General features: G+C 47.3%; 1 protein-coding gene across 1 annotated transcript; it reads left to right on the forward strand.

The window, feature by feature from the left end:
- Nucleotides 1-12886: 12886 nt before the first annotated feature.
- Nucleotides 12887-25742, forward strand: CDC42EP2 (CDC42 effector protein 2). Its single transcript, XM_087705266.1, has 3 exons — nt 12887-12946; nt 23645-23903; nt 24987-25742. The coding sequence occupies exon 3, from the start codon at nt 24998-25000 to the stop codon at nt 25682-25684; it is 687 nt and encodes a 228-aa protein (XP_087561392.1). The 5' UTR covers nt 12887-12946; nt 23645-23903; nt 24987-24997; the 3' UTR covers nt 25685-25742.
- The last annotated feature ends 713 nt before the right edge of the window (nt 25743-26455 follow it).

Below are 26455 nucleotides of genomic sequence, written 5' to 3' on the forward strand. Positions count from 1 at the left end.
ATGGGCTGCTTTGATTCTCCAAGGAGGAGAATTTTGGGAGTTGAAGTCTACCCATCTTAAAGCATGCTGGATGGGGGATTCTGGGAGTGGAATTCCACCCATCTTAAAGCGTGCTGGATGGGGGATTCTGGGAGTTGAAGTCCACTCATCTTAAAGCATGCTGGATGGGGGATTCTGGGAGTTGAAGTCCACCCATCTTAAAGCATGCTGGAGGGGGGATTCTGGGAGTGGAATTCCACCCATCTTAAAGCATGCTGGCTGGGGGATTCTGGGAGTGGAATTCCACCCATCTTAAAGCGTGCTGGCTGGGTGATTCTGGGAGTGGAATTCCACCCATCTTAAAGCGTGCTGGATGGGGGATTCTGGGAGTTGAAGTCCACCCATCTTAAAGCATGCTGGATGGGGAATTCTGGGAGTTGAAGTTCACCCATCTTAAAGCATGCTGGCTGGGGGATTCTGGGAGTGGAATTCCACCCATCTTAAAGCGTGCTGGCTGGGGGATTCTGGGAGTTGAAGTCCACCCATCTTAAAGCACGCTGGATGGGGAATTCTGGGAGTTGAAGTCCACCCATCTTAAAGCACGCTGGATGGGGAATTCTGGGAGTTGAAGTCCACCCCTCTTAAAGCACGCTGGATGGGGGATTCTGGGAGTTGAAGTCCACCCATCTTAAAGCATGCTGGATGGGGAATTCTAGGAGTTGAAGTTCACCCATCTTAAAGCATACTGGCTGGGGGATTCTGGGAGTGGAATTCCACCCATCTTAAAGCGTGCTGGATGGGGGATTCTGGGAGTTGAAGTCCACCCATCTTAAAGCATGCTGACTGGGGGATTCTGGGAGTTGAAGTCCACCCCTCTTAAAGCACGCTGGATGGGGGATTCTGGGAGTTGAAGTCCACCCATCTTAAAGCATGCTGGATAGGGAATTCTGGGAGTTGAAGTCCACCCATCTTAAAGCATGCTGGAGGGGGGATTCTGGGAGTGGAATTCCACCCATCTTAAAGCATGCTGGATGGGGGATTCTAGGAGTTGAAGCCCACCCCTCTTCAAGTTGCCAGGATCAAGAACTCTGCATTAATCCTGGCACTGCAGTGATTTTCATACCATAAATTTCATAACACGGATCGCTGCCATCCATTTGATGCAAAAAAATCTCATTTTAAAGTACATCCATAGCAGGAGGGCAAATATTTGGGGGGGTTTCTCTTCCCCGCTCCACAATTCCACAAAGGCTAAGCCATTTGTTGCCTTTGATGGGCCAAAAAAATAATTAAAATTAGTGGAAGGATCCTTGTGGTTATGAATGAAGTTGGTGATGAGATGGAATATATCTTTCAACTCTCAAAAACAGTTTCTCAACCTTCCTGTAATCAGGAAAGTCGCCGGCCAGAATTAACCTAGTTAAATCCTAAGTTTTGGAAAGGGAGTTTTGAGTTTTGCCATAATTATTCATCTGATCCGTTTTTAAATCCCTGGTCAAAATCCAGTTTGGATCCCCCCTGTCACCTCCCACCCTATAGGCCCGCAAAGCCCCCTAACCCCAGTGTTAAATAACAATTAGCAAATTGTTTGAAAGTGAATCTTAACTGTCTGAATCCGACACCTTTGCAAAATTCAGGGGCTGTTTTATACAACGTGACTTGCATGCAAAAGTTGCTTGATTCCCATCGGGCTTTAAAACCTTGTTGATTATTTTTTGCTCCTCCTCTGACGTTTTATATTTTAATTCTTTTTTTTTGGAGCACAGCCCAGTAATTTTAATAAGAGACCTGGCCCTCAGCCTATCAGATAAGAGTGCTCCGGTTTTCAGGGAGTCCACGCAGGGAGAGTTTAATGGAAGCAATTTAAAAGGCGCCTCGGCGTCAGTGGCGGGTTTGAAAACTTGGTGAGAAGTTTTAATTTTATTTCCTTCCTGTCATGAATAAATTCGCTCCTTTTGGCAGCGAAGGTTTAGGTCAGGGTAGAAAAATTAAAGTGTCTTTCCTTGGTACAGGCAGTCCCCGACTTACAATGGCAATTGAGGCCAGGATTTTCACTGCTAAGCGAAGAGGTTGTTAAGTGAGTCCGATCTAATTTTACGACCTTTTTCGCCACGGCTGTTCAATGAATCACTGCAGTTGTTAAGTGAATCACCCGGTCATTGAGCAAAAGAAAGAAGGGGTAGGAAGGAAGGAAAAGAAAAGGGAAGGAGGGAAAGAAGGAAAGAAAATGGGGAGAAGGAAAAGGAAGAAGAAAGGAAGAGGGAAAGAAGAAAGGAAAAGGAAGAGAAGGAAAAGATGCACAGAAAGAAAAGTAGAGGGAAAGAAGGAAAGGAAAAGATGCAGAGAAAAGTAAAGGAAGGGAAAGAAGGAAGGAAGAGAAGGAAAAGATGCAGAGAAAAAAGGAAGAGTGAAAGAATGGGAAAGGGAAAGAAGAAAGGAAATGATACAGAAAGAAGAAAAGACGGAAAGAAGGAGAGAAGAGGGAAAGAAAGGAAGGGATACAGAAAGAAAAGGGAGAGAAGGAAAAGATGCAGAGAAAAAAGGAAGAGAGAAAGAAAGGGAAAGAAAGAAAATGATACAGAAAGAAGAAAAGACGGAAAGAAGAGGGAAAGAAAGGAAGGGATACAGAAAGAAAAGGGAGAGAAGAAAAAGATGCAGAGAAAAAAGGAAGAGTGAAGGAAAGGAAAAGATAGAAAAAAGGAAGGGAAAGAAAAGACATGGAAACAAAAGGAAGAGGGAAAGAAAGGGAAAGATACAGAGAAAAATGGAAGGGAAAGAAGGAAGGAAGAGGGGGAGGAAATGGAAAGAAGAATGGAAAAGATGCAGAAAGAAAGGGAGAGAAAGAAAAGATGGAAACAAAAGGAAGGGAGGGAAAGAGGAAACTGGAGAGAAGGAAAAAATGCAGAAAGTAAAGGAAGGGGGGAAAAGTGAGGGAAGGAAGAAAAGATGCGGAGAAAAGGAAGCCTTGGGACAGGATTGTGTTCCGGTTTCTGACTTTTCCAAGAAAACGCCTCATTTCCTCTGGATCCCTTTTGCCTCTGACGTTTCCACCCCTCAGCCTTCGGGGCACGCATGCGAAAGCCGCCACCCCACATCTGTGCCGAGAGAGCAGTTGCCTTCCGTGGTCGCTGCCTCCTGGCCTGAAGGCGCTTCTGGTAATGCCGTCCTTCTCGCCCTCAAATTCCTTTCCCTCCAAGTCATCCTTCCCTCTCGGGAGGCCCAAGATGAATTTATTTACGATGGCTTAAAACCACTTCGAGCAACCGGCAACATCTGCCGAAACAGCTGCTGCGTCCTTGCCCTACATTAACTCAGAAGAGAATAGAGCTGGAAGGGACCCTTAGAGGTCTTCTAGTCCAGCCCCCTGCTCAAGCAGGAGAACCTGAAACCATTTCAATAAAAATAGAGAGGGAAGGGACCCTTAGAGGTCTTCTAGTCCAGCCCCATGCTCAAGCAGGAGAACCTGAAACCATTTCAATGAGAACAGAGCTGGAAGGGACCCTTAGAGGTCTTCTAGCTCAGCCTCCTCCTCAAGCAGGAGAACCTGTACGATTTCAGCTAAGTTTCAATAAGAATAGAGCTGGAAGGGACCTTGGAGGTCTTCTAGTCCAGCCCTCTGCTCAAGCAGGAGAACCTGTACGATTTCAGCTAAGTGACTGACTCTTAAATGTGAATGCGATAAATACCAATTGTCCTCAACTTACAACCGTTCGTTTAGTGACCGAAGTTACAACGGTGCTGAAAAAAATGACTTATGGCCATTTTTCACACTTACGACCATTGCAACATCACCCGTGGTCATCTGATCTACATTTGGATGCTCGACCACCGACTCATATTTATGACGGTCGCCGTGTCCCTGGGGCCTGATTTTACGACTCTTTGGCTTTCATTGTTCAAACGAATCACTGCTGTTGTTAAGTGAATCACGTCCTTAAGCGCGTCCAGCTTCCCCCATTGACTTTGCCGGTTGCCAAGCGCCCAGATTTTGTTCGTGAGAAGATGGGGTGTGTGTGTGTGTTGCAACGTTGCAACGGTCTTAAGAGTGTGATTGTAGGACACACTTTTTTCAGGGCTGTTGTCACTGGTCGTTTAAACGAATCGGTTGTAAGTTGAGGATGGCCAGTAATTGAAAGGGGAAGACAATGCATTTTTTGGAAGCTCACGGACACTCCTGAAAATACTCATTTCTTTAGGCAAGCTGTTCTAAGAGGAAGGTGCCCCATAGATAAGCCCCTTATCTTGGATCAGCCAAGCTGGCATCCTGTGACATGAGGCAGATGACTCAGAAACTCAGCATGAATCTGGTTTTTGCATTAGGGATTAAGCCCAAAACTGGCTTCTTCGATTAGCTGACATTTTGTTCCTCAGTTCCTGAGGATTCCTCAGCCTCCATTCTTTAAAATGAGTGGATTTCAATTCTCAGAATCCCCCAGCGAGTGTGCTCTAAAAGGGATGTGTTGTGGCCAGCCAGCAGCCAGCAGAGTTGGCAGCTGATTCAGACAGTGAGGAGGGTTGGGGAGGAAGCTGGGCCAGTCCTGGAGTCTGGGGGAGGCTCTGAGGAGGGCTCTGTGTCGGAGGCAGAGAGGGGGCCAGGGCCGTCTGACAGTTATCAGCTGCCTTCGGAGTCAGACATCAGTGAGGCAGAAGAACAATTGGAGCCTGGTCCCAGTGTGCGCATGCACAGAGCTGCCAGATGAAGGGAGCAGCGAAAGAACGGGTCAACTTCGGAGGAAGGCCACAAGTGGACGGTGAATGGCCCCGACCAGAGGAAATAAAAGAGGAGCAACAGGGGAGTGGAGTTTGCAGGAAACCATTCATTCGCTTCATTGGTTTGCGACTCTCCGAGACTCCTGGCCAAGTTTTGCAGAGATCGGCCTGGCAGCTCTCCAAGCCAGGTGAAAAATGGTTATAAGTCACTTCTTTTAGTGTCGTCGTAACTTCAAACGGTCACTCAACAAACTTGTAGGTCGAAGGACTACCTGAATCAAGCCAGTGAGGATAGTAGAGGGCAGGGGTTTCCAAAACTGACAATGTTAAGACTTGTGGACTTCAACTCCCAGAATCCCCCAGCCAGCAGCTTTTAAGATGGGTAGACTTCAACTCCCAGAATCCCCCAGACAGCATCCTGGGAGTCGAAGTCCACTGGTCTTAAAACTTGCCAGGTTTAGAGGTCCCTTCTATAGAGTCTTCTGCTCGAGCAGGGGGTTGGACTAGAAGACCTCCAAGGTCCCTTCCAACCTTATGTTCTTTCTCTTTGTTCGGGTTAACTGACCTCTTCCGTGTATCTCAGAGGATGGGATTTCCAGTGCAAAATCTGGGTACGATATTACCCAGAAAAAAACAAGAGACGAACAAGGGGGAAGGTAAAAAAAACAACAACATATTTCCTTTTGCTGTTGGAGAAAATCCACTTTTCCCCCTGAATTAATTTGAGAGATTTCTGGATTTCCCCCTCCCCTTCTAATGCTCGTCCCGCTCTTTCCTCCAGTGACGCAGGGACCCTTGGCCAAGGCTTTCTCTCCACCCCCTCCCCCCAAACGGGCTGTTTTTCCTGCCCCAAATGCCAAAATCTTGAAGTCATATCGGAGAGACACGGAGAGACACGTCAGAAATCAGCCGGCCATAATCTGCAGAGCGAAGGTCAGCCCAGCCTGAATATTTCTCCCCCCCCCCCCACCGCCTAGCCCAGCCCTGCCCAGCCGTAGAGGAAATCAAAAAATCAGATTTCCCTTGCCAAAGCTTTCCCGTTAAAGCGGCATTTTCTGCAGAAAGTCCTTCGTAAGCGCAGGAAATGTATTTTGCCTTCAATCCTCAGTGTGCGCGCATTAATGCGTATGGAGGTTTTAAAAAATAGAAGTAGCGTACAACGATTTGTTTAGTGACCATTCGAAGTTGCAACGGCGCCGGAAAAAGTGAGGTGGGACATTTTTCAGTCTTGCAACATCCCCCCCACCCCACAGTCCCGGGATCCAAACTGCCGACGCTTGGCACGCATTTATGACGGTTTCAGTATCCCGGATTTACGGGATCAAAATTCGGATGTTTGCCAACCGACTCATATTTACGACGGTTGCTGTGTCCCAGGGTCACGTGATTGCCTTTTGGGGCCTTCCGGCGCGCCAAGTGGAGGGGGGAAGTCGGCTTTGCTTAACCACCGTGTTGCTCAATTTAACAACGGGAGCAGTTCACTTAACAACGGTGGCCAGAAATGTTCATCAAATGGGGGAGGGGGGAACTCACTTAGCCACAGAAACGTTGGGCTCAATGTGGCCATAGTCCGAGGACTGCCTGCAATATGAAAGCCGCGAGCCATGGCAGGGACATATTTTCAGTTCCCAGGGTGTAGTCCGCAGCTGGCGGCGTGATGTCCTGGTGGTCTCCTTTCCAAGGCTTGAAATCATGTCCCACTTTAGGCGCCGAGGCAACCTGCTAATCCTAGAATATGAATCCATTTTGTCGGTTCTGTCCAGAATTCCTTCTGTAATCTTCAGTTCCCCACAATCTTTTTACTTTCCTAAGAAACCGAAGAAGCTGACTTTTTTTTTTTTTAACATCCTCTCTTTAATTTCCGAAACGCTTCCTCTGTTTTTTTTTAATTTGTTCTCATTTCCGGCCTGTCTGATAATCTGCAAAATCTAGAATTTGGACGGCATTCAAAGAAAGATTAGTTCCTCCCCCATCCCCCCCTCTCACACACACACACACAAACACACACACAAAAAACAGCTTCTGTCAACATAACACTTAATCAGACATGCTCAAAGATAGATAAGGAAAGCTCTCGGCCGTAACTCTGCAGGCTATGCGCCAAGACACATCCCCAAGGTTTTATTCCGCCGAAATATATCTGAATGCTGATGTGGAAAACGGACACTGAAATTTGGGAGAAGGATCGGAAACCTACCGGGAGAACAATTCTGCGGAAACATTTAACCAGAAGTGAAATGCTTGCAAAATTCTCGGAAGGGGCAGCAACTAGATGACCTCTCAAGTCCCCTTTCAGTTGATTGATGGATGGTTAGCACCTTGGCTTTGAAGTTCTGGAAGGGTTAAGAGGCTCCAAATGGTGTTTTTGGGAATGGTGGTTCCTAAGATCAGCAGTCACCAACTGGGGGTCCGTGAGAAAATTTTGGGGGTCCTCAGAAAAATTATTTGCCTTTTTTATATTGCACTCAATCAGGGGTCCTCAAACTGCGGCCCCTGGGACGGATACGTGCAATGAACGCTTGTGTTGCTGCAGAGAGTCTCCCCCTTTGAGGTCTTTTTGTGGGGGGCAAAGGGGGGCAGAAATTCCGACATGGGGTCTGCTTTGGCCTCCTGGTGGGGGGCTTTGGGCGAAGGCTGGAGGGAAGCACTGATGGTGGCGAAGAGCCGGAGGGCCTCGTTCCAGTGGGACTGCATCACGGCCTGGAACTGGCTGACCATCTCAGCCCACTGAGCCTCCAGGCGCCGATACCTGGTCTTGCACTCCCACAGGTCTTTCCTTTGCTTGGAAAGCCCATGCTCCTAGTCCTCAGTGAGGTGCCTCTGCTGAGCCTCCTTCTCGGTCAGATCCAATTTGAACTGAGCTGTTTTGCCAACACTTTCTCCGGGTGGCTGCTTAGCTCCGGCAACTGCTTCCTGTTGGGGCCCTAAGGAGCCCGGGGTGGGCAGGCGAGGAGGGGCTGGGAGGGGAGGGGCGAGTAGAGGATGGCGAGGCGCCCCTCAACGTGAGTGACATCGAGTTGGCCACGCCCACCCAGTCACATGACCACCTAGCCACGCCTACCCAGCCTAGCAGCTCATTAAAATTATGAATTTAGTGGCCCCTGAGGTCCGAAAGGTTGGGGACCCCTGCCTTAAATGGCTCTATCCCCCCCTCTTCGATCTGAATTCTTCCTTTTAAATTTGAAATATAAATTCAGCAGCCAAGCCAAGATGAAATCTGTGCGGCCTTTTCTCAAGCATCCCTAGAATGAGGCAGAAAACCAGAAGCCTCCCTTTGCAAGAGAAGGAAACCGTTTGGGGAAAGAAACCCACAACTAGCAAAGCAGATTTTTATTTTTTTTGCAAGAATCATTCAGCGGCCGCAGCCGTCGTTAAGCAAAGCGTCCGGTCTTTAAGCGAAAACAGCTGTTCCCATTCGCTTGGCTGGCCAGTAGCCAGCTGGGAAGGCCACAAATGGGGAATCACGTGACCCCGGGATTTGGTTCCCGTGACTGCAGAGATGCTCAAGGGTCACGAGTGCGAAGTCCGGTCATAGATCCGTGTTTACAATACAGCTGGTGCCTCGAGTGGCGACCACAATGGAGACTGAAATTTTACGTTGCTAAAAGTAAGACGTTAGTTAAGGGGGTTTGGCCCCGTTTTACGACCTCCCTTCCCACCGTTCTTAAGTGGATCATTGCAGTTAAGTTAACAACTTTAGTTAAGTTAAGGGAATCTGGTTTCCTCATTGCTTTGTCCGAAGGTCGCAAAAGGGGATCGCATGACCCCAGGACAATGCAACCGTCATAAATACGAGTCAGTTGCCAAGCATTTGAATTTTGATCACCTGACCACGGGGATGCCGCAACGGTCGTTAAGTGTGAAAAACAGTCCTAAGTCACTTTTTTCAGTGCCGTGGTAAATTTGAACGGTTGCTAAAGGAACTGTTGGAGGGCTACCTGTTCCGTTGTAACGACGGTCACTAAATAAGTTGGTCGTAAGTCAAGGACTCCCTGCGCAGAATCCTTCCAGTGCTTGTAGCTTGTTCGACCTCTTAGTTGGTAAGTTCAGAAGTTTAATTTTCCTCACCAGGCAGAGGGAAGCTCGGTTGTTAACTAAAACAACTGTTGCTATGGCAAAGAAAAATATTGAAATACAAAAAGTGTGTCTAGAAGGGGAAGAAGAGAGGGGGGGGGGATGACCGTTTGCTGGCTGGGGGATTCTGGGAGTTGAAGTCCACCCATCTTAAATCATACTGGATGGGGGCTTCTGGGAGTTGAAGTCCACCCATCTTAAAGCATGCTGGCTGGGGGATTCTGGGAGTTGAAGTCCACCCATCTTAAATCATACTGGATGGGGGCTTCTGGGAGTTGAAGTCCACCCATCTTAAAGCATGCTGGCTGGGGGATTCTGGGAGTTGAAGTCCACCCATCTTAAAGCATGCTGACTGGGGAATTCTGGGAGTTGAAGTCCACCCATCTTAAAGCATGGTGGCTAGGGAATTCTGGGAGTTGAAGTCCATCCATCTTAAATCATACTGGATGGGGATTCTGGGAGTTGAAGTCCACCATCTTAAAGCAAGCTGGCTGGGGAATTCTGGGAGTTGAAGTCCACCCATCTTCAAGCATGCTGGCTGGGGGATTCTGGAAGCCGAAGTCCTCCTATCTCAAAACCTGGAGAATTCTGGGAGTTGAAGTCCATTCACCTTAAAGTTGCTACATTTGGGAAACCCCGCTCTAAACTTCGCTTTAAGATGCTAGAAATTCAGATTGTTGTTGTTGTTTTTTTCCCAAGGGAAAAAAATGTCATTGGCACGATGCAAAATTAGAAACCCAGTTTCAGGATAGAGAAATCAAAAGTGTGACGCATTCATCAGCCACTAAGGATGAATTCAATGCAAGGTTTTGCAACACAGGGCATTTTCATTGAATCTCTTCCTCTTTTTATCTCTCTCACGCCTGATTTAGAACCTGTAAAAGCTTCCCTGATTCTTGCAGCCTGTCATTTTAAAATTCCCCTTGATTTAAGTCAACCGGTGGGAAAATAGTAAAGGCAAAGCAGAATCCGTTGTCCCAGAAAAAAAAGCTTGATTTAAGTGAGGTAGTCCTCACTTACTACAGTTTGTTTAATGACCGTTCAAAGTTACAACAGCACTGAAAAAAAGTGAGTTATGGCATTGTTTCACACTTACGACCATTGCACCATCCCCGTGGTCACGCGGTCAAAATCCAGATCCTTGGCATCTGATTCATACTCATGACGGCCGCAGCGTCCCCAGGGTACGTGATCTCCTTTTGCGACCTTCTGATGAGCCAAGTCAAAGGGGGAAGCCAGATTCACTTAGCGACGGTGTGACTAACTTAACAAGCCGCCGCGATTCACTTAACCAAAGTGGCAAGAACTGGGGCAAAACTCACTTAGCAACAGTGGTAAGAAAATAGGGGAAAATTCACTTAAAATGTCTCACTTAGCAAGGTAAGTTTTGGGCTCAACCGTGGTCGTAAGTCGAGGACTACCCGTATGACTCCAATACCGTCCTTGAGATCTCGACACTGTACATCTTTAGCTGATCCAGCAAAGTCATTTCCTCAAAGCAGATCCTGAATCTGTTTATTTTCCACTCCGTTTCTCGAGGGACATTTGCTTTTATTATTATTTTTCCCTGATTCTTCCGACGTTGCAGATACCGGCACACGGAAATGCGATCAAGGAAAATAATCTTCCCAAGAATTCTGCCTATAGATCCCTTAATAGCATTTTAATGATTACGGCAATCTTGTGAGGATCGGCTCCAGCAGAAATTTAAATGCTAAGTTCTCCTAGGCCACCCAAGGTGCAGCTTAAATTTTTGTTGTTGTTATTGTTGAAAGCTCTCACTTTTGAACCTAGCATTTTATTTGTTCCGTAGCATTTGAGGACTTCAACGGATAATAACAGAGCACCACTTCTCAAAACCCTTTGGCTGCTGCTTGCCCAGACACCTGCAAAAAAGGAATTTAAGAGACAAAGCAACATCCGTCCTGAAATTGCACATTTCCCCCAAGTTGAATAGAATAGAATAAAGAGTTGGAAGGGACCTTGGAGGTCTTCTAGTCCAACCCCCCCTCCCGCTTAGGCAGGAAACCCTACACCACTTCGGACAAATGGTTATCCAGCATCTTCTTTAAAACTTCCAGTGTTGGAGCATTCACAACTTCTGGAGGCAAGTTGTTCCACTGGTTAATTGTTCTCACTGCCAGGAAATTTATCCTCAGTTCTAAGTTGCTTCTCTCCTTGATTAGTTTCCACCCATTGCTTCTTGTTCTACACTCAGGTGCTTTGGAGAATAGCTTGACTCCCTCTTCTTTGGGGCAGCCCCTGAGATATTGGAAGACTGCTATCATGTCTCCCCTGGTCCTTCTTTTCATTAAACTAGACATACTCAGTTCCTGCAACCGTTCTTCATATGTTTTGGCCTCCAGTCTCCTAATTCTCTTTGTTGCTCTTCTCTGCACTCTTTCCACAGTCTCAACATCTTTTTTTACATCGTAGCAACCAAAACTGAATGCAGTATTCCAAGTGTGGCCTTCCCAAGGCCTTATAAAGCGGTATTAACACTTCACGTGATCTTGATTCTCTCCCTGTTTATGCAGCCTAGAACTGTGTTGGCTTTTTTGGCAGCTGCTGCACACGGCTGGCTCCTCTTTAAATGGTTGTCCACTAGGACTCCAAGATCCTACTCACAGTTACTACTATTGAGCAAGGTCCCACCTATACTGTACCTGTGCATTTTGGTTTCCTTGCCTAAATGTAGAACCTGACTTTTTCCACCATTGAATTTCATTTTGTTAGATAGAGCCCAACGTTCAAGTCTGTCAAGATCCTTCTGTATCTTAAGCCTGTCTTCCGGAGTATTGGCTATTCTTGCCAGTTTCTTTTTGCAAAATGGGATTGCTTTTCTAAACCTGCAAAGAGTTTAGAACAGTGGTTCCCAACCTTTTTTTAGCCATGCCCCACCTAAGCATCTCTAAAATCCTATTCCTTCTCTCCCCTCACATATAATTCTTACTTTACTCAAAAAGTGAACTGTACTCACATGGAGGAAACATAAAAGGCCATTAACTTGGTTTAAACAAGGTTCAAATTGCCCCCATTAAAAATCAAATCCCCCCCCCCCTTGTGGGGCATGGGCCCCAAGTTGGGAACCATTGGTTTAGAAGGACAGATCAATAGAGCTACTTTGGGGAGAAGAATCATATTCTCTTTCTGGCTTAGCCAAGAATTGATGTCTTAAGATGGAACATCAAACCATGGTTAAACCAATCTGGTGTTTCAAGGAGCGTTAGAATAATAGATCTAAGATCCCCTCAAAAAGCATCTGAATGCTGGCAAGACATTCCAGACAACGTATTTGTCCATGATGATATATGGTCTCCTCTCCTGCCTTGGGCAGCGGGGGTTGGACTAGAAGACCTCTAGGTTCCTTCGAGGTCTATATTTGTATTAGTTTCTATTTTTTAATTCCTTTTAAAGAAAACAACCTGAACTCTAAAAGAGAAACACCCTAAGCTTGCACAGAGACAGTAAACTCCACAAAACGGTTGGAAAATGTTAGGCTCAGCATCTGACATACATCAGGGTTAAAACGCAAACCATGGTTTAGTTCACTACGAAAGGATCGGTCAACTTTCCATCCTGTGTGAGACAAAAACTCTCACGCGTGGTTTGGGTTTAGAGACAAATCTTCGATTTGCAAACTCTGTGTGTGTGTGTGTGTGTGTGTGTGTGTGTGTGTGTAAACCACACACACCCTGGTCCTTGAATAAGCCACGACCGAGCCAGCGTTTGACCACGATGGACGGGTTTGGGTTTAGAGACAAATCTTCGATTTGCAAACTGTGTGTGTGTGTGTGTGTGTGTGTTTGTATGCAAACCACACACACCCTCACCCTTGAATAAGCCACGACCGAGCCAGCGTTTGACCACGATCGAGCCAAATGAAGCCAGGACGGAGGGCAAAAGTTTCTCAAGAAAAGCTTCGGAAGTGAAAAATGTTTTTCTGTTCTTGTGTGTGTGCGCGCGCGTGTGTGTGTGTGTGTGTGTGTGTGTGTGTGTGTGTGTGTGTAGGGGCGGGGCTCGGAGAGGCGGTCCGGATTTATCGCAGCCAGCTCGGATTGGCTGGGGTGCGAGGAGGGGCGTGGCCGAAGGGGTGGCGAGCGCAGCCCGGCGAGCCTTTTAATCTTTCTGCTTGGAATTGATCGTGGGAACGCAGCTCGCTTGGCGTGCTCCGCTCGGCTGGGTAAGTCTTTGCGCAAGGCAAGAAACGCCAGCTTGCATGCACGGAAATTTTCCTCCTCCCCCTTGCATTTACTTCTTCATTTTTCTTTCTTCATTCCTCTTTTTTTTCCCCCATTGGGAAGTAGAGAAAAGCGCTCTGCCTATGCTCAGAGGTGGTCTTGCTGGAGATTCTCCACGTCCGTCCTTCCCTTTACTGATTCCAAAAAGCGGGTCCGCGACTCGGATTAGGTCCGATTTTAGGTGGCTGGGAAGGAGAGAAAGCGCTCTGCCCATGCTCAGAGGCGCTCTTGCTGGACTAACCCCACCACTCCGGGGGATCAATTGCAATCCTGACACTCGGCGTTTTCGAGTTTGGGCGCTCCGGACGCGCTTCCCACCTTCCCGCGGGGCGTAACGTGTGAACGCGGGGTTCATCTCCCGCCTCTTGGGAATTGAGTGATAAACCCGCATTTTTTATGTATTTATTTTGCTTCCCCCTCACTTGAATTCAAATAATGTGGTGTTTAAACTTTATTTTTGAGGGGGTGGGTGAGAAAGCTGGGAGCCCCCAATGCTAACCATGATTTAAAGTTTGCTTGGGCTGTTTTTTTCCGGGTTTCCCCCCCCCCTCCCTCCTTCCCTCCCTCCTTCGGGCTGGCTCGCTTTCTGTTATGTTGTAATATATATATTTATTATTTGCGATCCGTTTCCGCAAGTTTGTTTCTTTCTTTCCAAAACACTTCAACCTCGGCAGGGCTCCATAAATTCAAACAAACAAACCGACATCCAGAAAACTCAACGAAACCCCCTTCGGAAGCCCTGCCCTCTGTCCCGTTCCCCCCCCCCCCGTGACCCAGGCTGGGTTAATCTTGGTCTAACCCTGGTTAATTGGCTTACAGGAGGCAGGATTCTCATCCTCTGGAAGATTGCTCCTCCAGGACCATAAGCCAATCAACTTAGTTTGCTGGGGGGGAAAAGTGGAATCGCTGGGTGGGTTTGTGGAGGAGGGGGATCCTTATCTTAAGAGGGTCGTGTGAACCCAGCCAATGTTTGGCAAACGGGCCTGGGGGGGGTGTTGTCATCTGGGGTGTCCTTTCCCTGGGCCTAACAGCCGTTGCAGACAAAATCTCATCCAAATTTGGGGTGTGGGTAGGGAATGATAGGCTGCTAGGATTTCAATGGTGGGTCTTGTAGGAAAGCGAACAAACCCTCCTGGATGCCTGCCCAGTTTTGCCCTCTTTCCCTGGTAGACTGCTCCTGGACCTGGAGGCTCCATTAATGGCTTTAAAAAATAAAGGAGCCATTGATAGGCTTCCCCTGTTTCTCTCCCGCCTTGCCCCAAATATTTCAACCTGGCCTCATTTGTTTCCCCAAGCCGCAGATAATAGGGGATGGGTGCAAGTCACCAAGGGGGTGAAAAATTGGAGGGAGAAAACTCTTGTGTTGTGTTGTGTTGTGTTCTGAATCCGCCTTCTCCAACCTTTCAAACAACACCCCTCTTTCCAAAATCTTGACCCTTCCGGGAATTGCTAGTCCCGACATCCACCGAGCAACATCCGATCGGAGAAAACATCCTAAAATTAAAGGTCCCCAAATATTGTGGGGTTGTTTTTCCACCCACCCACCCATTTCCTTTCAGGTAGTCCTCGACTTAAAACGACCGCAATCGAGCCCCAGATTTTCCGTTGCTGAGCGAGACATTTTGTCCAAGGGAGCCTTGCTCCGTTTTACGACCTTTCCTCACCGCCGTTGTTAACCGAAGCGCTGCCGTTGATGAATTAGCCCGCCCCGCCCCCCGGTTGTAAAGTGAATCTGGCTTTCTCCCCCATGGACTCGATTGATCTGAAGGGGACGCAGGAGGGGGGACCATGTGACCCTGCAGCCGTCGTAAATCTGAGTCGGTGGCCAAGGGCCTGGATTTTGACCGTGGAGATGTTGCAACAGCAGCCGTAAAGTGTGGGGGAGAAAAGTCAGCCCCCCCTTTTTTTTGCAGTGGCGAAAACGGTCGCTAATTTTTTTTTTAGTGATTTTAGTGATTTTATTAATATTTGTAGGCCGCCCTTTTCCCTGAGGGGACTCAGGGCGGCTCACATAAAATCGGGGAAGGGGAATACAGACATTAAGAGAGAAACATATAATAAAATAGTAAACAACATACATTCATCATTCGGGAGGGGTAACTATCTTTATCCCCAGGCCTGACGGGCGAGCCAGTTCTTAAGGGCTGTGCGGAAGGCCTGGACGGTGGAGAGGGTACGAATCTCCACGGGGAGCTCATTCCAAAGGGTCGGGGCTACTACCGAGAAGGCCCTCCTCCTTGTGGTTGCCAGCCGACACTGGCTGGCCGATGGGATACGGAGGAGGCCTAATCTATGTGTTCTTATTGGTCGCAGGGACCAGCTGTCGTAAACCGAGGACAAAACTGCATTGCCAACTGCAAAGCACAAAAGCATTTCCACCTTTCGGCAACCTCCTCCCCTTTCAGCCCCCCCCCCCTCCACAAACCAACGTGGGTGGGGGGAGGCATTTCTACCCCCCCCCCCTTTCCTCTCTTCTGTGCAGGAAGTTTCTGGAAAGCTTTTAACAAGCACAACAACGAAATAACAATGTTTGTGCAAAAGAAGCAGAAAAATCAGCGGGGTGGGTGGGTGTGGGGGGAAACAGGCCTCTAGTTTGGGAGCCGTGTTTCGCACCCCTTGGCTATATTTGGGAACCTGACAGCTCGGGGGAGGGTGGGAAGGTTGGAGCGTGTGTGTGTGTGTGCGTGTGCGTGTGTTGTTTTCCAGATGTTGTAACGCCGAGCCTTACGCAACAGGGGTGGAATCTTCTTAACGCCACTCTGATCGCTCCAAACACAGCCAAATCATGTAACACACACACACACTCTCTCTCTCTGGTGTGTGAGTGGCTTGACTCACATCCCAAGAAAACGACGTCATGCAGGGGGGGGGAAGAGCACCCCTTCCTCATCTCCCCCTCCTGCTGGGCCCTGTCCAGCTCCATGGTCGGCGGCAAGACACACCCATGGCATGCAAGCGTGCAAAAAGCTTTTGGTGCAAACCTCTCTTTATAATTTACACGCCCCATTCTGCTTTGCCCCATCCTGGTTTAAGCTGCAATTAAGCCAGGGCGTGGTTGTGGGGAGATGATTTTGGGGGTGGGGGGTGTTAAGTTGGAAGATCTTCTTAAAATGGATACGGAAAAGTTGGGTGTGGGATAATTGTGGCTTGTTTGGGGTTTTTTAGAGCTGGCCTGCTGGTGGATTTGAGGGACAGCTGGGCTGGATTCGTGCTCAGGACTTAAAACAGGGATCGGATCTTAAAAGAGAGGAGGGGGGCATCTGGATTATCCCTGGGTGGCTGCAGGGTTGTGAAACGAGGCGGTTTAAAGCATTAACTAGGTTTACTCGTGTTTTGCCATGGAGCGGGAGGGGGGGCCGCGTTGAGGATATTCCAATGCAATTGCCAATTTTGATGCTTGTTGTTCTCACGGAGTGTTTGTTTCTGCCCCTTGCCACAAAGTTTGGATTGTGGTTTGTTCAAACCGCGGTTTATGGCTCGGCGATGAAAGCCACCCGTGAATTCCCGGCTTGTCCTTTCGAACGCGGACTGTAGGAGGAAGTTGCCGAAATTTTAAGGGATGATCGAAAGTCTTTTAAAAAGTTTTGAGCTACGGAAACAGCGTTAAAAGCCACGTTTAGCGGTGGTCCTGGCCGTGCTCACAACTTGGGTGTGTGTGTGTGAAAGTCAGATAGGAAAGGTTTTTATGCTGTGTTACTGGTTTGGCTGGGAAGTTTGCTTGTAAAACACAAAAGTTGTGTATATGTTTAGTATAAATAAATGCTTCCTGGTTAAGCCAGCGGGCTCCATTAATCTGTCAGTCTGGGATTACGTTGAATTGTGGGTTTTGTGTATTTGTGGGATGAGGTTTTTAAGAGCCACTTCCCACCCTCAGCCAGCATCTGGGCCGAAAGTTCACGATTGGAAATTTCCTTGAGTTCGCCCTTACATTCACAGACAGATAGTCCTCGATTTATGACCACAATTCCGGACAGAGTTTCTATCGCTAAGCAAGGTTGTTTAAGGGGGTTAAGTCGGTTGTGCCCGATTTTACAACCTTTTTGCGTGTGCCGAGGTTGCTAAGCAAATCACTGCGGTTGTTAAGTGAATCAGGTGGCCTTTAAGCGAATCCGCTTTTCACCCCCGTCTCTTCTTGGAAGCTGGCTGGGAAGGCCGCAAAACGGCGTTCACAGCCGTCATAAATACGTGGCAGTTGCCAAATTGCTGGGTTTTGATCACGTGACGGTCGTAAGGGTGAAGGCTGGTTGTGAACCACTTGTTTAAGTTCAAACGGTCGCTAAACAAATGTGGCTGTAAGGTGAGGATGGCCATTTGCAACGTCCTGTGGCCGCGATTTTTGACGTATTCTGGCAAAAATTAAAAAAAGCTCATTGGGTAAAATGGATCCGCTTAACAACCACTGCAAAAAAAATACACAGTGTTCCACTTAATGACCACAGTGACTTAACCAAGGCTCGATTACGGCCGTAAGTTGAGGAGTGCCTAGAATAGCAGTGGAAAAAACCCCATATCTTTGCTCTCTCTCTATCTGTAAGGTCATAACCTGGGTCAGATGAGAAAGGTTGAGTTGGTTTTCCAGGGCAGCTGCTGTAAAAACGTTGGGTGTGGCTCCGAATCGCACGGAAACGTCTAGAAAGATTAAGCGGGCACGTTGGCAAGGCTGGCAGGCTGCCCCGGCTGGTTCCAGTTTGGCCCAGATTCTTTGCCCTCCTGCTTCTTTGGAAGCAGAAAATCTGTCGCTGTTTTAGCAGGAATAAAAAGGTGGTAAGGCCTCAAAACAAAAACGATTGTAATCCGAATAATATTGGCTGTGGGGAGAGGTCAGAGCAAAAGGAAGGGAAGGGAATAGAAGAGACGGAGGGAAGGAAGGAGACTGGAGAGAGCGAGGGAAATAGGGAAAAGAAGGAGAGCAGAAGAGGGAGGGAGGAAAGAGGAAAGGTAAAAAGGTAAAAAGAAGGTTAAAAAGAGAGTTTAAGAGCCTAAGGTACATATAAGGAAGGAAATAAGATGGAAGGAAGGTTAGAGGAAGGGAGAAAAGGAAGGAGTAGAAAGAGATATGGAGGGAAATAGCGGAAAGACGGAGAGGGGAGGAGAGGAAGAAGAGAAAGGAAAGAAGGTAAAAAGGTAAAAAAGAGGTTAGGAACATAAGAAAGGTACATAAAAGGAAGGAAATAAGATGGAAAGAAGGAAAGTTAGAGGAAGGGAGAAAAGGAAGGAATAGAAGGAGGGAAATAGGGAAAAGAAGGAGCGGAGGAAAGAAGAGAGAAAGGAAAGGAAATAAAAAGGAAGGAAAAAATAAAGATGAAAGTAAGGAAGGTTAGTGAGAGGAAGGGAGAGAAGGAATAGAAAGAGATGAATGGAAATAGAGAAAAGAAGGGAAGGGAGGAAGGAGAAAGAAGATAAAAGGAAGGGAAAAAAGATGGAAGGAAGGAATAGAAAGGGAAATAAAGATTGAAGGAATTAGGAATTAGATTCCTAATTAGAGGAAGGGAAAGAAGAAAGGAAGGAAGATTAAAAAAATAAAAATGGGATTAATGGAAGGGAGAAGGAAGGAAAGGAAAAAAAGGGAAGGAAAAAATAAAGATTGGAGGGAAGGAAGGAAGGAATAAAGATGGGTGAAGGAATGTAAAATGAGAGGAAGGAAGGAAGATAAAAGAGAAAAATAAGGAAGGAGGAAGATAGATGAGAAGGAGGGAAGGCTGATTGGGGAATTCTGGGAATTGAAGTTGAGAAACATCCGGTGTCAGCCAAAAACTGCAGAAGTGACCAGCTGGACCTCAGGCCAGGATGCGGCCCTTGCCAGAGGCCCAGTAAATACAGCCCTGGGTACCAGTCTGTCCGAAATAGAATTAACCAGAGATTCATCCCTTGGATGCAGACCAACAGGTGATAATTTCAAACTTGGGCCTGATTAGGGGAAGAAAAGGCCATCCGGAAGGAACAGACATAAAGGAAGGCTTTTAATTACATTTAATTAAAAAAAGGTTTAATTAAAGAAAAGGTTCCATTAACTATTAAAGCACAGAAGTCACTTTTATGGGTCAGTTACAGCTGGGTTTTGTCTATCTGCAAACATATATACTTAACGTGTTTGTGTGTGTGTGTATGTGTGCGTGTATACGCATATTTTTATATAATAAAATGAAATGAAGTGCGAAAGAAAAATAGAAACGAAAGAAATAGAAATAACCTTTGAGCTTCTTTACAGCAATTATAGTTCTGTGACTCAGACGCTGATCAGAAATCAGAAAGGTCGGCGGTTCGAATCCCCAGCGCCGCATAATGGAGTGAGCTCCCGTGACTTGTCCCAGCTTCGGCCAACCTAGCAGTTCGAAAGCACGTCAAAAATGCAAGTGGAGTGCTTAAGGGACCCCAAATTAATCTTTTTGCACCCCCCATATTTTAGATAGGGGCGCAATAGCTCAGCGATTATTAAAGACACTGAGCATGTCAGCTGGAGAACTGACAGCCCGGGTTCGAGACCTCCAACAGATGGGGTGAGCTCCAACTCCTGGCCACTTAGCAGTCCCGAAAGCATCCAAATCCGGGCACAGATAGTCCTCAACTTATGACCCCAATTGAGCCAAAAGTGTTTGTTGCTAAGTGAAACATTTGTTAAGTGAATTTTGCCCCATTTTACGAGCTTTCTTGCCATAGCAATAGCGCTTAGACTTATATACCGCTTCACAGTGCTTTGCAGCCCTCTCTAAGTCAGCCTCTTGCCCCCAATAATCTGGGTCCTCATTTTACCCACCTTGGAAGATGGAAGGCGGACTCAACCTTGAGCCAACTGTCGAACTGTTGGCAGTGTGCAGAGTTAGCCTTTCGTACTAATCACTGGGAAGGAAGGAAGGAAGGAAGGAAAGGAGGGAGGGAGGGAGGGAGAACTAGCAATAGACTTATATACCGCTTTTCAGTGTTTTCCAGCCCTCTCTGAGCGGTTTACAGAGTCAGCCTCTTGCCCCCAACAATCTGGGTCCTCATTTTACCCACCTCGGAAGGATGGAAGGCTGAGTCAACCTTGAGCCTGGTGAGATTTGACCTACCAAAATTTCTGGGCAGCCGGCAGAAGTAGCCTGCAGTACCGCACTCTGACCCACTGCACCACCGCGGCTCTTCGTTGCTAAGTGAATCACTGCAGTTGTTAAATTTAAAACCACAGTTGTTAAGTGAATCTGGCATTGACTTTGCTTGTCGCCAAAAATCCCATGACCCCGGGAGACTGCAACCGTCAACAACGTGTGTCAGTTCCCAAGTGTCTCAGTTTTGACCGTGGGGAGAGGCTACGGCGGTCGTTAAGTGCGAAAAACCTTGATAAAAGTCACTTTTTCCAGTGCCGTGGTAATTTCGAACTGTCACTGAGTGAAGTATCGTAAGTTGAGGACTACCTGTTGCTAACATCCCAAGCAGACTCCTTCCAGGCTCCTTTCCCCGCACAACGAGCCAGCGAGGCGGGCTAAGTGGCAAAGGGATGTTGTGAAGGACGATGGCCGCCCTGGGCCACCCAGGAAGCTGTCTCAGAGCTGAGTCAAACTAATGATCATTCCAGTTGGAGAAAACCCATAATTATCTCGGTTAAAAGCTGGGTAGGACTTAATGCAGCTTGAATCAAGCAGGGGGAAAAATAAATAGGACTGGACAGGCCAGCTCAAGAGCAAGGTTTTTACAGCCCATTTTACAAAATAATCATTGTTTTTGCGGTTGCTCTGGTTTACTTTAATTCAGAACGAAAATTACAGGCAATTACTCGACTTACGACCGTTCGTTCCACCGCCATTTTGAGTCGCGACGGCGCTGAGAAAAAGGTGACTCGGGACCGGTCCTCATACTTGTGACCATGGCGGCATCTCAGGGTTGCGTGATCACCATTGGAGTCCTTCCCAGCTCAGGCTTCTGTGTGATGGCTCGCTTAACGGCCATGGTTTCACTGAACGGCCGTGGCAAAAGAAAACCGGGCACAGTCACCTGATTTCATTATTTACTTCATTTAAGGACTGTGCTGTTTAACGACACATTTTCCTTTCCCTGGGCTGGCCATAAATTGTGGCTCACTTATAAAGCATCATTAATATGAGCCAGTTGCCAATTTTGATCACTTTGACTAGGGGGGGTGGGTGGGTAGAAGGGTCGTCAGTATGGAAAATGATCATGTCCTTTTTTATTTTTAGCACACTTGTAACTTTAAACAGGCACTAAATGAAATGGTTGTAAGTCAAAGTACTATATATTCGTAGATTATCATGGGGGTAGGTATGCTGGTCTTGTTGTATTCGGGTCTTTTCCCGTGGAAGATTGAGATTGTCTGGGCAACGTTTCGGCGAGGTCCCACTCACCATCTTCAGGCTGGTGTTTTCGGCTAAAAGCGTGGTCGGAGCTGCCGTCTTTCTCTAAATCTTGGGTGGAGGGGTGGGGGGGGTGGAGTACTGCCTTTGTTTCACTAAGTTGATTGATTGGATCTGTGATTGATTGGATTTATGTCTATATATAAAATGTATCTATCAATCTATTGTCTATCTATTATCGATCTATTATCGATCTAACTAACAATGTATATCATATATCTATCATCTGTCTATCATCTATTATCAATCTATCTCTATCTTCATCATCTATCATCTGTCTGCCTATATCTGTCATCTATCCATCCATCTTATCTATCTATCTTATCTATCCATCCATCCATCCATCTATATCATCTATCTATCTATCTATCTATCTATCTATCCATCCATCCATCCATCCATCCATCCATCCATCCATCCATCCATATCATTATCATCTGTCTATATTCTATTATCGATCTATTATCGATCTAACTAACTAAATGTATCATATCTATCTATCATCTGTCTATCATCTATTATCGATCTATCTATCTCTAACTTCATCATCTATCATGTGTCTGCCTATCTATCTGTCTATCATCCATCCATTCATCCATCCATCCATCTATATCATCTATCGATCTATTTGATCTATCTATCTATCTATCTATCTATCTATCTATCTATCTATCTATCTATCTATCTATCTGTCAATCATCTATCAATCATCTATCTATCTATCTATCTATCTATCTATCTATCTATCTATCTATCTATCTATCATCTATCTATCTATCTCAGGGGTAGTCAACCTTTTTATACCTACCGCCCACTTTTGTATCTCTGTTAGTAGTAAAATTTTCTAACCGCCCACCAGTTCCACAGTAATGGTGATTTATAAAGTAGGGAAGTAACTTTACTTTATAAAATTTATAAAGCTGAGTTACAGCAAACCCCTACCGCCCACCATGAAAGCTGGAACGCCCACTAGTGGGAGGTAGGGACCAGGTTGACTATCACTGATCTATCTTATCTATCTATCTTATCCATCCATCCATCTATCTATATCATCTATCTATCTATCTATCTATCTATCTATCTATCTATCTATCTATCTATCTATCTATCTATCTATCTATTTATCCATCTATATCATTATCATCTGTCTATCTATATTCTATTACCTATCTATCATCTATCTATCAATCTATCTATCCATCTATCATCTGTCTGTCTATTATAATCGATCTATCATCTAACTATCATCTATTCTCGATCTATCGTCTGTCTGTCTGTCTCCATCCATCCATCCATCCATCCATCCATCCATCCATCCAACCAACCAACCTAACTTTGGGAATGGAAGTGGCTCAGGGGCTTTGCAGACGGATTTTTGGTGAAGTGGTAGGTGAGGGGAAAAAAACATTGCAGGGTGGAGCAAGGAAAAGCTAGAACAATCAGATAAGAGAGGACATTGCCCGGAGCTGTACAAGGGGTGGAGAAAGAAACCTTCCCTGGTTTCTTAGCGTGTAAAAAAAATAGGAAGGAGTTTCGTCCTTTTAGCCTGGCAAGATTCTATTAATGTAGCCGTGCCATAAAATGGAATTAGCTCACCTGATTGTGCTTCCTGCCTACCTGGGAACGCTGACAGTTGCAAGAGCCGGAGGGCCTCGTTCCAGTGGGACTGCATCATGGCCTTGAACTGGCTGACCATCTCAACCCGCTGAGCCTCCGGGCACCAGTACCTGACCTTGCACTCCCAAAGGTCTTCCCTCTGCTTGGAAAGCCCATGCTCCTAGTCCTCAGTGAGATGCTTCTGCTGAGCCTCCTTCTCAGCCAGATCCAATTTGAACTGAGCTGTTTTGCCAACTCTTTCTCCGGGTGGCTGCTTAGCTCCAGCAATTGTGTCCTGTTGGGGCCCTACGGAGCCCGGGCGGGCAGGCAAGGAGGGGCTGGGAGGGGAGGGGCAAGTAGAGGATGATGAGACGCCCCTCAACATGAGTGACATTGAATCGGCCACACCCACCTAGTCACATGACCACCTAGCCACGCCCACCCAGCCGGTCATTAGGCAGATCGTATTAGCAGTCCGCGGGATTTAAAATTACGAATTTAGTGGTCCCTGAGGACCGAAAGGTTGGGGACCCCCGATTTAGAGGTCATGTTCAGCCCGAAGATGGCTTCTCTCCTGAAACCAAAGATTACGCAACAGTTGCCTGGCAAGAGCTGGGTATAAATCCCCGACAGAGAGATCCGGTCAGCCTTCACAACTGATTACTTTAATTTCACAGGGCTGTTTTTATTTTCCCTTTTCAGTTCCTGGCACGTGGATGAGATGATGGGACTCAGCTGAAAATCCTGCCAAGGTTCTCTCTTTCCTTTTGAAGTACGAGAAGAAACGTGGTTGATCTGCAGAAGTTCAGAATGGTGCTCAGGGGTGCCTGCTGAACCGTTAAATATCTGTGGGTCACACCTGTGGGTTCTTCGAAGCCTCACACCGAAAGGGGGAACCCCTCCCCAGAAGAAACCCCCCCCCTTTGCGCTGAGCGGTGTTGGGGAAATTGGTCTTTCCGAGGTGAGTTTTCCTTGCGTTTTTATTTTCTTTGTTTATATCCTGCCTTCATTGTTTCTGCGAATGAGTCGAGGTGGCAAAACGATGCCAACGCACCTCCCTCCTCCTGTTTCCCCCCCACAACAACCCTGTGATGAGAGAGTTGGGCTGAGAGAGACTGGCCCAAAAGTCACGCAGAAGGTGTTAATGTCTAAAGCGGGACTAGAATTCACCGTCTCCTGGTGACTGGCCCAAAGTCACCCAGACGGTTTTAATGTCTAAACTAGAACTCCCAGTCTCCTGGTGATTGGCCCGCAGTATCTGGATGACTCTAATGCCTTAAGGCCGGACTAGAACTCCCAGTCTCCTGGTGATTGGGCTAAGAGGTCACCCAGTCTATTTTCATACCTAAGATGGGACTAGAATTCACCATCTCCTGGTGATTCACCCCAAATCCCCCAGCTGGCTTTCATGCCTAAGGCGGGACTAGAACTTACTGTCTCCTGGTGATTGGCCCAAAGTCACCCGGATGGTTTTAATGTCTAAACTAGAACTCCCAGTCTCCTGGTGGTTGGCCTAAGAAGTCACCCAGTCTGCTTTCATGCCTAAGATGGGACTAGAACTCACCATCTCCTGGTGATTGGCTCCAAGTAACTCGGATGGTTTTAATATCTAAACTAGAACTCACAGTCTCCTGGTGGTTGGCCTAAGAAGTCACCCAGTCTGCTTTCATGCCTAAGGCAGGACTAGAATTCACCGTCTCCTGGTGATTGACCCAAAGTCACACAGATGGTTTTCATATCTAAAGTGAAACTAAAACTCCCAGTCTCCTGATTGTTAGCCTAAGAGGTCACCCAGTCTGCTTTCATCCCTAAGGTGGGACTAGAATTCACCACCTCCTGGTGATTTGCCCAAAATTACCCATCTGGCTTTCATGCCTAAGATGGGGACTAGAACTCCCTTTCTCCTGGTTTCTAGCTTGGAGCCTTTAACCGCTAAACTCAAACGTGGCGGGATCCAGTTAGGACAGCTATAGCTCACTCGATTAGCTTCTGACGGTCCGCCTTGACCCTTGAATCCTCAGTTTCTTCTCTTCCCCCTTTCTAGTGTTGGGCAAGATGGCTGCCACCAAAGTGCCCATCTATCTGAAGCGCGGGAGCCGCCGAGGCAAAAAGGAGAAACTGCGCGACATTCTGTCTTCCGAGATGATCAGCCCCCCCCTGGGAGATTTCCGGCACACGATCCACATCGGGAGTCAGGGGGAGAACGACATGTTCGGGGACATCTCTTTCCTTCAAGGCAAGTTCCATCTCCTGCCCAGATCGGAGAAGGTGGACGCCGACGGGAACGGACACTACATGGTGCCCTTCGAGTTCTCGCGGACTTCAACGCTCTCGGGATACGAGCCGCTGTCGTTGGACATCCCTTCGCCGCTGCTCAAGAACGCCATTTCTCTGCCGATCATCGGCGGCCTGCAGGCGCTGACCTTACCTTCCGCCCAAGCCCCGCCCAAGCCGCCCCGCCTCCACTTGGATGAGAAGGACCATGCTGCTCCGCCGACGGAAGCCCACGCTCAACATCTGGCCAACAACGGTTGGGCTTCCGAAGCCCCGGAGGCCTCCAAGCCCCCTGCCCCTCTGAACGGCTTTGCCGAGGGGCAGAAAAGAGACGAACCCTTATTAACCCACGCCGGATCCCTGCTCTCCCTTCACGTAGATCTGGGACCCTCCATTTTGGATGACGTTCTGGGGGTGATGGAGAAGCACCAGACTTTGGACGCGGATGTGCAGGAGATTCTGACATGAGGGCATGTCTAAGAAAGGACTCCTAAGAACAAGGCCATGTGTGGAAGAGGGGTGTTGTCGTTGTGAAGTGGAAGTTGAGGATTTGTGTGTACGTCTGAGGAAAGACGCAACTTAAGAAGGGTACCTTTGCTTCCAATCTCTCCATTAACTAACTTTGATGCGTTGTGCGTCGCAACTCCCGATGTTGACACCCCGGGCACAACAACCTTCTCCTAAAACAGCTTTCTTGCCCCTTCTCCAGCATAGGTGTGCTGGAGGAGGAAGAGGAAAAAGCATGGGAGATATAGCCTTCCACCATACCTGGAAACAGGTTCCTTCTTCATCATCACCAAGGAGTTCGATTTAAGAATGGTACTCTTGTCCCCAGCTTTCCATGAACTATGCACCCCAACGTTGTCAACGAAACTGCTTTTGTTGCCCTCCTCCAGCACAACTGCTGGCCTGCTGGAAGAGGAGGAGGAGGATGGGAGATGTAGTCCGTCGTTCCACCCAACCTGGAAACACGCTCCTTCTTCGTCACTGCCACGCGACCTGATCCTGCACCACAAATTCCTATAATTATGAACACATCCTTTACCTAAAGGAAGAAGGCGGATGGATGGGGGGGGAAACACAAATCGTAGCAGCCGAAAGTTTTGTCGGTCGTACTTTTCTTTTTGTGCTACGGGGATGGTGGGAATTAGGTTAATGTTGGCTCAGTCGCTTACGGTTGTTAATCACCCTTCGAAACACCCCTGCGAAAGAGCTGCGTGATACACACACACACACACA

Source organism: Thamnophis sirtalis, unplaced genomic scaffold, assembly GCF_051295495.1.
Source record: "Thamnophis sirtalis isolate CommonGarterSnake01/CBP01778 unplaced genomic scaffold, rThaSir2_p1.2 scaffold_2, whole genome shotgun sequence".
Classification (NCBI taxonomy): Eukaryota; Metazoa; Chordata; class Lepidosauria; order Squamata; family Natricidae; genus Thamnophis; species Thamnophis sirtalis.

Coding starts and splice junctions, on each gene's coding strand:
- CDC42EP2 (XM_087705266.1), top strand. CDS start 24,998: ATGGCTGCCACCAAAGTGCCCATCTATCTGAAGCGCGGGAGCCGCCGA.